This window comes from Pelophylax lessonae (assembly GCF_965119305.1).
Source record: "Pelophylax lessonae genome assembly, chromosome: 2".
Lineage (NCBI taxonomy): Eukaryota > Metazoa > Chordata > Amphibia > Anura > Ranidae > Pelophylax > Pelophylax lessonae.
Genome location: NC_138769.1, coordinates 156,511,973 through 156,527,599, shown reverse-complemented (window position 1 = coordinate 156,527,599; position 15,627 = coordinate 156,511,973). Strand labels below are relative to the sequence as shown.

Here is a 15,627-nt window from a genome sequence, read left to right as displayed (position 1 = left end):
AAGCCTATTTCTGACATTTGTTGTAAAAATCAGTATTTTCTGCTAGAAAATGGCTTAGAACCCCCAAACATTATATATATATATATATATATATATATATATATATATATATATATTAGCAGAGACCCTAGAGAATAATTGAGGAGATCATTGCAATACTTTTCGGCACACCGTATTTGCGCAACAGTCTTACAAACGCAATTTTTTGGGAAAAAATACACTTTTTTAAATGAAAAAAAATAGCAAAATAGTAAAGTTAGCCCAATTGTTTTGTATAATGTGAAAGATGATGTTATGCCGGGTAAATTGATACCTAACATGTCATGCTGCAAAATTGCGAACGCTCATGGAACGGTGACCAACTACAGTACTTAAAAATCTCCATAGGCATGCCCAGAAGCTGTGCAGGGATGACGCGCCTGCACTGGAAGTGACGAGCAGGGCCGGTGCAGGGCATTCTGGGACTCCGACATCACCGAAGAGGACACCGAAGAGGACGCTCTGGCTTCAGCTGCCCACACCTGAGATGGCAGCGCTGGACAAGACATTTTCAAGGTAAGTATTTCTTCTAAAAGGTAAGTGAAACCGGGGACAGTTCAGAGGCTTTGGTTGCTGAAATGCACAAGCCCTGACCGGGGATATTTTTGTCTAAAAAATTTTTTTGAGGCCGGAACTCCGCTTTAACCACTTGCCGACTGCTCACAGTATATTTACTGCGGCAGTCAGCCCCTCACAGGCAGAGCGACGTAGGTCTACGTCGCTAGCCTGTGAGGCTCTGGGGAGCGAGCGCGCGCCGCCGGAGGCGCGCTCCCGCTCGGTCACGGACCCCCCCGCGCATGTGACTTGCGGACCCGATGTCTGCCGGTCACCCGGCGATCGTCGGGGGAGAGGGAGAAAGTCAGGCGGCTAGTGTAAACAAGCCGCCTGTCATTCTCCCCGGTGTAGAAACGATGATCAGACGGTTCTACTATGTAGGACCGTTGATCATTGTTCCTACAGCTCAAGCCACAGCCAATCACAGTTAGAATCACGCCCCTAGGGACACACACAGCCCCTCCCTCTCAAATAAAGTTAACCCCTTCACTACCAGTAACAGTGCATATGTATAGCACTGATTACTGTAGAAATGTCACTGGTAACCCCAAAAGTGTCAAAAATGTCAGTCAAGGGTCCGATCTGTCCGCCGCAATGTCGCAGTACTGCAAAAAAAATTGCAGATCGCCGTCATTACGCGTTAAAAAAAAAACAACAAAAATGACAGAAATATTTCCCTTTGTTGGTAAACGGGATAACTTTTGCGCAAACCAATCAAAATACGCTTTTTGCGATTTTTTTTACCAAACATAGGTAGCATAAAACAAATTGGCCGAAAATGTTAAAAAATTTAGATTTTTACATTTTTTTGGGGGGGAATTTCATATAAAAAAAAATGTGAAAAATATTGTTATTTTTGCAAAATTGTCGCTCTTTTTTTGTTTATAGCGCATGATCAAAAAATCGCACAGGTGATCAAATACCACCAAAAGAAAGCTCTGTTTGTGGGGAAAAAAGGACATCAAATTTGTTTAGGTACAGCATCGCACGACCGCGCAATGGTCCGTTAAAGTCACGCAGTGCCGAATCGCAAAATACCCCCTGGTCAGGAAGGGGGTAAAATCTTCCGGGGCTTACGTGGTTAATGATAGGAGGCTACTAGAAAGTCAAATTCAGGTACTCATACTAGTTACCTTCAAAAATACATTTAAAAAAGTTTTTAATGAAAATATAACAGTTTTAGGTGTTATATATATATATATATATATATATATATATACATACACTGTGAATATATATAGGCAGCTCAGCTTTGTCCACTTCAATACTGGGTACTTTCACCCCCTTTCTGCCCAGGGACATTTTCAACTTTAAGTGCATGTGGCAATTTGAATGACATGCAACACTGTACCCATATGACATTTTTATCATTTTCTTTCCTTTTTTTTGAGACAGATAGACCTTTCTTTTGGTAGTATTTAATCACCACTGGCTTTTTCATTTTTTTGTTAAACAAACAAATAAAAGCAAAAAGTTTTGAAAAAACAAACGCTTTTCTTAGTTTCGGTTAAAAACTTTTGCAAAGGAGTAATATTTCTCCTTCACTGATGTGCGCTGATGAGGCTACACTGATGGGCACTGGTGGGATGGCACAGATTGGCACTGTTGGGGCTGTACTGATAATAAGAACACGATGATCTGTGCCCTGGTTATCAGTGTAAACGGCCCATCACACTTGCAGTTTACAAGCTCTCCTCCCCTCAACGCTGATAACTGGTACGTTGGTTTACATGTGATCAGCTGTGATTGGACACAGCTGATCACATGGTAAAGGGACGCTGTGATTGGCTCTGTAGCGCGATCACAGAACATGCTGAATGCGAGGCCTAGGGGGTGCGGTTCTGAGAGGACATCCAAGGATGCCCTCCCAGAATTGGATGACTGAGCTGTAGCTGTCTTTTGGCTATAGCGTGGTCAGGAAGTGGTTATAGATGAATTACAGTAAAAGTCCTCCCTGGAAGCAGGGTAGCACCTTCACTGCAAGGGTTAACTGCTCATTTATGTTTAGAGAGCTGGGTAAAGCAATTTTACTTACCTAATTCTCTGTTTTTGCAGGCTCTTTCATTCTGCTAGTCCCTTCCCCAAGTCTCTTCTCCCCTGCACTCTGGCAGTTGAATGCCCCTGACATCATCAATACCATTGCCACAATCACAGCTCTGCACTGGACAGGAAGTTGCGGAAGAATAGTATACTGTCAGAATGTACAGGAATGCCACAACCTGGCTAATGCACCTTGACTACCAGCCACCCAGAATCCCCTGATCCCATCTACTGTTACCCTACAACACTGGGACAGGCTCAACTGCTACAGTGAGTTAGCACCTTATATTTCTCCATTACCCCAACTGGGGGGCTTTACATTTTTGCCTCAATGTATGCGAATGTCTGTTGATTCCCTACACCAACATTCAGGGAAAATTCTGATATAAACTTTGCAATACACTCTGTTATTTTCAGAACTTCCGGCCCATGAATTCACTTAAAGCTTTCGAGAGATTATGAAAAGAAAATACTTCTCACCTCCTTTCTTTCGTTTACAAACTATTGTTACAATTGCAATGGAATTGTGAACCCTATTTCCTTAGAGAATGGGAATGAGAAGTGAACTGTAAGTTTTCGTCTATAAAATTCATACCGCTAACACACGTCTGTTCCATAACTACCAAAACACAAGAGTCTTATTACAAATGTTTATCACGTCGGTATAAAACTCAAATACAGTTACCCTCTATTTTTTCGGGCTCTCACTTGGTTTTTTAGGGAGGGCGCGGAGGAGAATGGCTTTGTTTATCATATATGGTCCCAATATCCAAAGACCTAGATAGTATAGGAATACATTAGGTCTTGGATAGATGAGATGTCTACACCTAAACTATGACCCATTGTTGCTCCTGTTTCACAACATTCATTCGTACTTTTCATAAGAAGAATGCTGCCCTCCTATATTAGATTGTAAAGTAACAGTAAATGAGCTGGTGGGGGCTGAGAAATGGGTCCTAATGGGACGTGGCAAGTATGAGAAATTATATAACATTTGGGCTAGCTGGATATATTACTCAGCAATGATTCTCAAAACTCCTTAAAGTAGTACTAAATCCTTAACATTTTATTTATTTTTAGTCTTACTCTAGCACTTGCAATTTACAACTTTCAAGGCTGCTTCCTTAAACTTCCAGTATCTACAGGAAAGAGTTAACGGTGGACAGTGCCATCTCCAGCAAGTTTGTTAGTGTGGTTAAGGGGTGGGAGAGAGAGAGAGGAGCAGGGGAGTGCCTTGCCATCCTAGGCTATGTGTCTGCATGTTTCTGTTGATGCGCACAGTGTAGGAAAACACAACTCTACTCCCTGCATAAAAGGGTGGCTCCATAGGATTTTGCAAGATAAAGGAGCCACCCTGAAACAGGAAACCTGGGGCAGTAGTCATGGCACCAGTTTAAACTGGAACATAGGCAAGGAATAAATGATAGAGAAGCTGCGTTCTTAGGTAAAAGCAGTGGGTTTATTATCACTTTAACATCTCTTAGACCCCACAGATCACTTTTGCATTAACAAAAACCTAGGAATAATTGATATTTCTAAATATATATCTAGTAGTATCTACGTGTTTTATATGGTGCAATATTGGAGATTCTACCTCCCATGTTTCACTCCCAAATATTCACATACAACTCCAAACTGCCTGTTTTTGTTCTCTTTTTGGCATTTTATCTGTATACAGCATGTAATGCGAATGGTGCATTACACCCCCGCGCTCTGCAATATGACAGTATTCACAACTATGATTTGTTTGGGTGTCAGACAAAGTAGGTATATGTTTGATCAATTTTATTTTTTTGATTTGCAGATCCCGTGTGGGACATATAACAGCTTGTATACTTGTACATGCATCCCACGTGTAACAGTCACTATATTGTATCAGTCATTTCTTCTTCTTTTTCATTTTTCTTGAAAATAAGAATAAACGACAATAAAAGGCCCGCCATATAGGCCAGGAGAAACCTACCTAACATCTACAGTCCTTATTTAGATGGGTGATGAAGTTCATTATACAGCTTACTGCCTGGTACTGTTCTCCATACAAACATACAATACATGCCTGTCTCCATTTCTCTGTGTGTCTGTCATTCACACAAAGCATTGCTGCATAGAACCCTGGCAAGCACAAGGAAATTCTACTTTGCATTTTTGGTGCCTCAAAATCTGCTGCAGCCCTGGACTGAGCCATATGTTGATGACATCTCCATTCATGGACATGGAAAATGAAGGCAATCATACATGTGCTGGTGTCCTTTACAGTTCACAATAATAACCTTTGTTTCACCGTAGGATCTTTAAATCCATCTAAATGCACCCACAGTGTGTCAGTTCTTAGTAGTCTACTTGTGCAAGTCAGAAATAAAATAAAGATCTGTTCTATACATAAAACCAACATTGGCCAAGAGCGTGGCTCCACCAGGATTTTTTCAGACAAAATGCTGCTTTAAATAATGACATTATCCAGTTGGGAAGTGGCAGTGTAGTGGTGTCAAGCTGCAGCAAGTCCCTTCCTAATTTCACCCCATGCTGAGGGCTGTGCGCAGTGTGTGTCTGTGTTTACAGCTTTGCTCTCTATACTCACGCTTCCACCTCTGGGAACAGCTTGAGTTTATTAGGGAAGATTTCCGACAGCAGAAGCCGCACGTAACGACAGCCGAGAGCCTGTAGACGTGACTCCAGGTGCTAAGAGAAGAGAGAGAGGGAGGCACAGTGTGTTACACAAAAAGAAGAGAGCTTTTGGGGGTAAGGCAGCCATCCAAACCTCATCCCTCAGTGAGTAAGCCCTAATTAAGTCAGAAGCTATGGATAACAAGCTGAAATGTGCGCTAAAAGTTTCATTAGAAGAACAGTATAAATGGAAATCACTGTAATATATGTGGCTGTAATATTAAATACATACATAGTGGTTGGCATCTTCCTCAAATCCTTTTAAAGGCCAGCTGCCCTTGGTTTGATTCAGCGACAGATCTGTGATCTCTTTATCTTCAAAAAGATGTGTCCAATTATAAAAATCAACCATAACATCATGAACACCTGCCAAAACAGCCCTGACCCATCAAGGCATGGACTCCACCAGACATCTGAAGGTATGTGTGGTATCTGGCACCAAGCCATCGGCTGTCGGCTTGCCCTCTTTCCATCCTGGTGCCATCTCTTCTCTCGATAAGTGATGCACATTTATCCGGCCATCCACATCATGTAAAAGAAAACATGATTTATCAGACCAGTCCACCTTCTTCCATTGCTCCGTGGTGTAGTTCTGATGCTCACTTGTAGGTGCAAAAGGCTTTCGACACAGGGTCTGCAGCTTTGCAGCAAACTGTGGTGCACTGTATGCTCTGACACCTTTCCATTGGTACTGGAAAAAAACTTTTTCAGCCATTTGAGCTACAGTGGCTCTTCTATTGAATTGGACTACACAGGCCAGCCTTTGCTTCCCAGGTGCACTAATGAACCTTGGCTGCCAAGACCCTGTCACCAGTCTTCCTTCCTTGGATCACTTTTAATAGGTCCTAACTGCTGCAGACCAGTAACAGCCGCTGTTTTGGATTTGCTCTGGCACAAATTTCCAGCCACTACAATTTAGACCTTGGCTAGATGACTAACAATTGTCCACTTTTTCAGCTTTCAACACATCAACGTCATGGACAACATGTTCACTTGCTGCCTAATAGATCACACCCACTTTCAGGTGCCATTGTCTGAAGATTATCAATTTTATTCACTTGATATTACCTTCATAATGTTATGGCTGATCAAGGTATATATACAGTATATGATGTATTTTTTTTTTTACCTTTAATCTAGATGGACCAAACAAAGAATTATTTACAGTGGATATACAAGTCTACACACCCCTGTTAAATTGTCAGGTTTCTGTGATGTAAAACAATGAGACAAAGATAAATCGTTTCAGAACTTTTTTTTAGCTTTAATGTGACCTATAAACCGTACAACTCAGTTGAACAACAAACTAAAATCTTTTAGGTGGACGGAAGTAAAAATAAAAAAATAAAATAATATGGTTGCATAAGTGTGCACACCCTTAAACTAATACTTTGTTGAAGCACCTTTTGATTTTATTACAGCCAGGGCTTTTTTTTCTCAGAAAATAGGTGCAGGAACTCAACCACGACCCCCTCAAAACCCCCTGCCCCCAACACACACACAACCCCAAAGTTGCATCAAATAGTGGCTGTGGTTAAATTTCACTAACAGTGGGAGGCTCTTAAAGGGGTATTAAATACCAGGAGTGCATTACATTCAGAGCGCAGAGTTCAGGGGTGCGCTATGTGCAGAGCCCGAGAATGCATTATGTACAGAGTTCACTTGTTCACTGCATACAGATTGCAGAGTTCAGGGGTGTGCTACACACAGAGTGCAGAGTTCAGGGGAGCGCTATGTGCAGAGTTCGAGAATGCATTACATACAGAGTGCAGAGTTCAGTTGATTGCTGAATACAGAATTCAGAGTTTAGGGGTGCGCTACACACAGAGTGCAGAGTTCAGCCTTCTTCCATAGCTGCTTACCTCTGCATTCCTTAACCACATTTCACTTTTACCCCTCTTCAGCTATGACCTCAGCATGCAACCCCCCCCCCCACTATCTTCCACCTTATTTTTGTTGTTGCATTAGGCTGAAGCACCCAGCCGACTCCCTTACCTACCCGCACACTGTCATTGGCTCCACCTCTCTCACTTGCAGGGAGATCATCCGGTGGGGTGTTGGCATCCGCACTGCACCACAGGTACTTGCATCTCCCTTGTCCCAATTCTACACTTACCGGGAGCCACTCAGGAGATCAGATCTATGGAAGCTGTTGGGAGACAAGCTGTCACTTGTGAACACAAAAGCTGGATTTCTGTGTTGACAAGCGATAGTGGTGAGCAGAGAACAAAGGGCGTGAGCCAGAGGTGGTGGAACGAAGTTCCACCAAGTTCCAGCTGAAAAAAAGCCCTGATTACAGCACTCTTTTTGGTTATGGGTCTATCAGAATGGCACATCTTGACTTGGCAATATTTGCCCACTCTTCTTTCTGAAAACACTCCCAATCTATCAGATTGTGAGGACATCTCCTGTGCACAGCCCTCTTCAGATCACCCCACAGGTTTTCAATCAGATTCAGGTCTGGGCTCTGGCTGGGCCACTTCAAAACTTTAATCTTCTGGTGAAGCCATTCCTTTGTTGATTTGGATGTATGCTTTGGGTCGTTGTCATGCTGAAAGATAAAGTTCCTGTTCATGTTCAGCTTTCTAGCAGAAGTCTGAAGGTTTTGTACCAATATTGACCGGTATTTGGAACTGTTCATAATTCCATCTACCTTGACTTAAGGCCCTTGTTCCAGCTGAAAAAAAAGACTGCCCCAAAGCATGATGCTGCCACCACCATGCTTCACGGTGGGTATGGTGATCTTTTGGTGATGTCCAGTGTTGTTTTTCTGCCAAACATATCTTTTTGGAATTATGGCCAAAAAGTTCAACCTTGGTTTCATCAGACCATAACACATTTTCCCACATGCTTTTGGGAGATTTCAGATGTGTTTTTGCAAAATTTAGCGAGGCTTGGATGTTTTTCTTGGTCAAAAAAGGCTTCCATCTTGCCACTTTACCCCATAGCCCAGACATATGAAGAATACAGGAGATTGTTGTCACATGTACCACACAGCCAGTACTTGCCAGATATTCTTACAGCTCCTTTAATGTTGCTGTAGGCCTCTTGGCAGTCTCCTGATCAGTTTTCTTCTCATCCTTTCATCAATTTTGGTGGGACGTCCAGTTTTTGGCAATGTCACTGATGGGTCAAATGATGACTGTCTTCACTGTGTTCCATGGTATATCTAATGCCTTGGAAATTATTTTATACGCTTCTCATGACTGATACCTTTTAACAATGAGATCCCTCTGAGGCTTTGGAAGTTTTTTGCGGACCATAGCTTTTCCTGTAGGATGCGACTATGAAAATGTCAGGAAAGACCTACTAGAACAGCTGAATTGTATTTGGGGTTAATCAGAGGCACTTTAAATGGTGGCAGGTGTGTACTGACTCCTACTTAACATTTTGAATTGAAAGTTTGAATGTGATTGCTTAATTCTGAACACAGCTACATTCCCAGTTCTAAGAGGGTGTGCACACTTATGCAACCACATTAATTTAGTTTTTTATTTTTACTTCTCTCCCTAAAAGATTTCAGTTTGTTTTTCAATTGAGTTGTACAGTTTATAGATCGTATTAAAAAGGGAAACCGTTCTAAAATGTTTTAACTTTGTCCCATTTTTTTACATCGCAGAAACCTGACATTTTAACTGGGGTAGAAAACAAGAGAAGGGCGCACCGACCTAGTGCAATATCACAAGGCATTTTATTGAGAAATTAAAAAACCATGTCATACATTATACTCACAAACATGTGCTAAAAATAAGCATGAGAAAGGTTTCTTTTTGCAATCCGGCGACCTCCAGAAAAGAAGCGTTTTTCAGTACAGCAGGAGGACTGGAAGGCGTCCGTGGTGTTAGGCTAGCGTGCCTTTTAAATCTGGGATTATGATTTACTATTAATATACATATATTTTTATGTGTATGCAGCCTCAGGTGTGACTGATTGATTGACTGATTGATCTTGTGGTGTTACAGGTCACTGAGATATCTATTTATTTATTTTTATTCATTTTTATATATATTTTGTGAGTAATTAATCTTCTATTGAATGTTTTAATGCATTTTTTTATGTATCATAAGTCACCTCCTGTATGTTAATGAGGTAATTTGGGATCAGGGCTCCGTGGTGATAGTGCTAGGGCTGACGCGTTTCAAGGGATTACCCTCTTCATCAGAGCCCTAATCCCAAATGACTAGCTAGACATTTATAGAGCCCAGTAAAGTGGATAGGACCTCCCACATAGGTCGGCCCTGCCCCCTTAACATCAGTAAGTGGTGACTTATGATACATAAAAAATGCATTAAAACATTCAATAGAAAATGTATTGTTCACAAAATATATATATAAAAATGAATAAAAAAAATATCTCAGTGACCCGTAACACCACAACATCAATAAGTCAATCAATCAGTCACACCTGAGGTTGCATACATGGGCTGTTAAGTAAAATCCCTCATAAACTGTATATAATAGTAAATTATAATCCCAAATTTAAAAGGCACACTTACATTTATATGTGTTCAAAAAAATCCCTGACCAGCAGGGCTCCTCAGTAAAGTGACTTGTATCAATATAAGAAGGGGGTTCTGAGCCTACACCTTCCTTTATAAATCAGGGATCGCCAAGGGGACTTAAGGACTTTAAATGTATACATACATGACCTGAGGGCCTTTGCAGATGTTACTTATAGAGGGGAGAGATAGAAGATCTAATGCCATTAGTAATTAATTTCATTGAGTAATTCATCTTCTAATGAATGTTTTCATGCGTTTTTTTGTATCATAAGTCACCACTTGTATGTGAATGATGTTAAAGGGGCAGGGCCTATCCACTTTACTGGGCTCTATAAATGTCTAGATAGTCATTTGGGATCAGAGCTCTGATGAAGAGGGTAATCCCTTGAAACGCGTCAGCCCTAGCCCTATCACCACGGACGCCTTCCAGTCCTCCTGCTGTACTGAAAAACACTTCTTTTGTGGAGGTCTCCGGATTGCAAAAAGAAACCTTGCTCATCTTTAGCACATGTTTGTGAGTATAATTTATGACATGGTTTTTAATTTCTCAATAAAATGTCTTGTGATATCGGTGCCCTTCTCTTGTTTTCTATGTTTTTAGTCGATATGGATACCCATCATCCTGAGAGGGCAGCAAGATCCTAGAAGCCCTTTAACATAGCACTCGAGTGCAGGAGACTGTATTTGTCATTTTAACAGGGGTGTGTGGACTTTTTTATACCCACTGTACACACATATATATATATATATATATATATATATATATATAAATATATATATATATATATACACACACACACACAGTATCTCCCAAAAGTGAGTACACCCCTCACATTTTTGTAAATATTTTATTATATCTTTTCATGTGACAGCACTGAAGAAGTTTGCTACAATGTAAAGTAGTGAGTGTACAGCTTGAATAACAGTGTAAATTTGCTGTCCCCTCAAAATAACTCAAAACACAGCCATTAATGTCTAAACTCCTGGCAACAAAAATGAGTACACCGCTAAGTCAAAATGTCCAAATTGGGCCCTAAGTGTTAATATTTTTTGTGGCCACCATTATTTTCCAGCAATGCCTTAACCCTCTTGGGCATGGAGTTCACCAGAGCTTCACAGGTTGCCACTGGAGTCCTCCTCCACTCCTCCATGACGACATCATGAAGCTGGTGGATGTTAGATCGGATGCGCTCTTCCACCTTCTGTTTGAGGATGCCCCACAGATGCTCAATTGGGTTTAGGTCTGGAGACATGGTTGGCCAGATCACCTTTACCCTCAGCTTCTTTTGCAAGGCAGTGGACGTCTTGGAGGTGTGTTTGGGGTCGTTATGTTGGAATACTGCCCTGCGGCCCATTCTCTGAAGGGAGGGGATCATGCTCTGCTTCAGTATGTCACAGTACATGTTGGCATTCATGGTTCCCTCAATGAACTGTAGCTCCCCAGTGCTGGCAGCACTCATGCAGCCCCAGACCATGACACGTCCACCACCATGCTTGACTGTAGGCAAGACACACTTGTCTTTGTACTCCTCAACTGGTTGCCGCCACACACGCCTGACGCCATCTGAACTAAATAAGTTTATCTTGGTCTCATCAGACCACAGAACATGGTTCCAGTAATCCAAGTCTTTAGTCTACTTGTCTTCAGCAAACTGTTTGCGGGCTTTCTTGTGTACCATCTTTAGAAGAGGCTTCCTTCTGGGACAACAGCCATGCAGACCAATTTGATGCAGTGTGCAGCGAATGGTCTGAGCACTGACGGGCTGACCCCCCACCCCTTCAACCTCTGCAGCAATGCTGACAACACTCATACGTCTATTTCCCAAAGACAACCTCTGGATATGATGTGGAGCCCGTGCACTCAACTTCTTTAAACGACCATGGCGAGGCCTGTTCTGAGTGGAACCGCTGTATGGTCTTGGCCACAGTACTGCAGCTCAGTTGCAGGGTTTTGGCAAACGTCTTATAGCCTAGGCCATCTTTATGTAGAGCAACATTTTTTTTTTCCAGATCCTCAGAGTTTTTTGCCATGAGGTGCCATGTTGAACTTCCAGTGACCAGTATGAGAGTGAGAGTGATAACACCAAATTTAACACACCTGCTCCCCATTCACACCTGAAACCTTGTAACACTAACGAGTCACATGACACCGGGGAGGGAAAATGGCTAATTGGGCCCAATTTGGACATTGTCACTTAGGGGTGTACTCACTTTTGTTGCCAGCGGTTTAGACATTAATGGCTGTGTGTTGAGTTATTTTGAGGGGACAGCAAATTTACACTGTTATACAAGCTGTACACTTACTACTTTACATTGTAGCAAAGTGTAATTTCTTCAGTGTTGTCACGTGAAAAGATAGAATAAAATATTTACAAAAATGTGAGGTGTATACTCATTTTTGTGAGATACCGTATATATATATATATATATATATATATATATATATATATATATATATAAGCACGGTGAGGGGTGTACTCATTTTTGTGAGATACTGTGTACACATATATATATATATATATATATATATATATATATATATATATACATATACACAGGTCCATAAATATTGGGACATCGACACAATTCTAATCTTTTTGGCTCTATACACCACCACAATGGATTTGAAATGAAACATACAAGATGTGCTTTAACTGCAGACTTTCAGCTTTAATTTACATCCAAATCAGGTGAAAAGTGCAGGAATTACAACAGTTTGAAGATGTGCCTCCCACTTTTTAAGGGACCAAAAGTAATGGGACAATTGGCTGCTCAGCTGTTCCATGGTCAGGTGTGTGCTATTCCCTCATTATCCCATTTACAAGGAGCAGATAAAAGGTCCAGAGTTAATTTCAAGTGTGCTATTTGCATTTGGAATCTGTTGCTGTCAACTCTCAATATGAGATCCAAAGAGCTGTCTCTATCAGTGAAGCAAGCCATCATTAGGCTAAAAAAAACAAAACAAACCCATCAGAGAGATAGCAAAAACATTAGGTGTGGCCAAATGTACTGTTTGGAACATCTTTAAAAAGAAAGAACGGACCGGTGAGCTCAGCAACACCAAAAGACCTGGAAGACCACGGAAAACAACTGTGGGGATGACCGAAGAATTCTTTCCCTGGTGAAGAAAACACCCTTCACAACAGTTGGCCAGATCAAGAACACTCTCCAGGAGGTAGGTGTATGTGTGTCAAAGTCAACAATCAAGAGAAGACTTCGCCAGAGTGAATACAGAGGGTTCACCACAAGACGTAAACCATTGGTGAGCCTCAAAAACAGGAAGGCCAGATTAGAGTTTGCCAAACAACATCTAAAAAAGCCTTCACAGTTCTGGAACAACATCCTATGGACAGATGAGACCAAGATCAACTTGTACCAGAGTTATGGGAAGAGAAGAGTATGGAGAAGGAAGGAACTGCTCATGATCCAAAGCATACCACCTCATCAGTGAAGCATGGTGGTGGTAGTGTCATGGCGTGGGCATGTATGGCTGCCAATGGAACTGGTTCTCTTGTATTTATTGATGATGTGACTACTGACAAAAGCAGCAGGATGAATTCTGAAGTGTTTCGGGCAATATCTGCTTATATTAAGCCAAATGCTTCAGAACTCATTGGAAGGCGCTTCACAGTGCAGATGGACAACGACCCGAAGCATACTGCGAAATCAACCAAAGAGTTTTTTAAGGGAAAGAAGTGGAATGTTATGCAATGGCCAAGTCAATCATCTGACCTGAATCTGATTGAGCATGCATTTCACTTGCTGAAGACAAAACTGAAGGGAAAATGCCCAAAGAACAAGCAGGAACTGAAGACAGTTGCAGTAGAGGCCTGGCAGAGCATCGCCAGGGATGAAACCCAGCATCTGGTGATGTCTATGCGTTCCAGACTTCAGGCTGTAATTGACTGCAAAGGATTTGCAAACAAGTATTAAAAAGTGAAAGTTTGATTTATGATTGTTAATCTGTCCCATTACTTTTGGTCCCTTAAAAAGTGTGAGGCACATATACAAACTGTTGTAATTTCTACATCGTTCACCTGATTTGGATGTAAATACCCTCAAATTAAAGCTGAAAGTCTAAAGTTAAAGCACACCTTGTTTGTTTCATTTTAAATCCATTGTGGTGGTGTATAGAGCCACAAAGATTAGAATTGTGTCGATGTCCCAATATTTATGGACCTGACTGTATATATATATATATACACACACACACACACACACACACACCATAGAAACCTGACCTTTTAACAGGATTGTGTAGACTTTTTATATCCATTATATGCTTTCAGGTTTCAAGTATCACCATGTATAGATCCCAGACACTGAAGCTGTAAAACCCAGAACTACTTTACATTGCTGTTGAAATGCCCAGAGACACTATAAAAACCTGCTGAATTTATAACAGATCACATGATCATAGGATACAGGTTAACAGAATGGACTTTCTTACTGAAACATGTCACCTTGAACTGAAATGTACAATTAAAGATTTTCTTATTATAAACAACTAATAAATACAGTATGTCATAATTATGTAAAAGCTAAAGAATTCCCCAACAGGAATTTGGCCTAGCTACTGACAATCAGATTGTTATGTTCTTTGTACAATCCAGTAATCTCTCTCTTTTTTCAGGGTAATCTTTATTTATATTCAACAACATGCAAACTGCAGCAGGTCTGTGACCTCAGACACGCCATTAATCTATTCACATTTGTCTAGCCTTGCTTTAGCGGAACATAATTTGATTTTATGCAGGCGGCGAAAAGGTTTTTTAACATTTTTTTTTTTTTTATTTAGCCTCCCCTTCACGCCAGGAGCAGATAAACTTTCACCTTGGTTCCCCTTTGTGTTAGTGTCACTTCAGTTCCCTTGAGCCGGCAGTGTTAATATTGCCAAGGGATCGCTGCCTGAATCAAAGTGTGGCGGCAGACCACCGGCAGGTAAGCAGCTAATGGATTTTTACTATCATTATTTATTACACATCACGTTATCTGACAAGAGAGGCAAGAAGGCATTTTATTAGAAAATGTGCATCTGATGTCTACCTGAGATGTGGGGACAGGGTGAGGATGACAAATTATTTCTTACACAATGATTCCCTGTCACCCACCCCTCCTGCTTGAGCTTCTGTCTGAGCCCCTGCCTTTATTCCCATGCTAGAAGTTAATTAAGGCCCTCTGTTTTCCACATGGGATGGGAGTGGATGGATAAATAACCAACAATAACCATTCCAAGTTCATTTAATGAGAAGTGCAAATAATAATTGTGGTTCTGTAATTGCAGCCAATAGATTAATGAGACCTGTCCTCGTTACACAGGGTAGACAGAGGAATACTCATTAGCAGCAACGCGACAGGGTGCTGCTGGGAGTTATAACAAAAGACCCTGGTAAAATATACAGACCTAATCCATCGACGCAGCCCTAAGCAGCGATCCAACACATGCTTCTGCATATACACACACACACACACTGATAAAAATCCACCCCACAACCCTTCACACAAATTACACCTCTCACTATCAGTGCCGCACTCAAACACCTGGAACTCCCTCGGAGCTAATCGGAGTATCCACACAGCACTCAATCCTTCCCCGCACTTCACACACACGCGTTCCACTCACACGCACAGCATGGCACCCAAGTGCCTACACTGTCTTCTCCCTGCTGCATGGAATCCTACAAAACCGCCACCAGTTCTGGGCTCAGGCCTACATGTCATGCAAGCTTTAATTAAAACGGGCACATGTGTCCATTTTAATGATCTGCTTTGGGAACTAAGAAATGGGAGGATGACAGTGACCTCACTCTTCCTTATTTGCAAAGAA

The 15,627-nt window shown here is 41.4% G+C and overlaps 1 protein-coding gene across 1 annotated transcript in view; it reads right to left on the bottom strand.

Moving 5' to 3' along the window:
• DPH1 (diphthamide biosynthesis 1) overlaps positions 1 to 15,627 on the bottom strand; it is a 455,101-nt gene that overhangs the window by 59,724 nt on the left and 379,750 nt on the right. Inside the window, exon 8 of the mRNA XM_082245828.1 lies at positions 5,213 to 5,313. Within this exon, the coding sequence (XP_082101954.1) occupies positions 5,213 to 5,313 (101 nt within the window). The remainder of the gene's footprint in view (positions 1 to 5,212; positions 5,314 to 15,627) is intronic.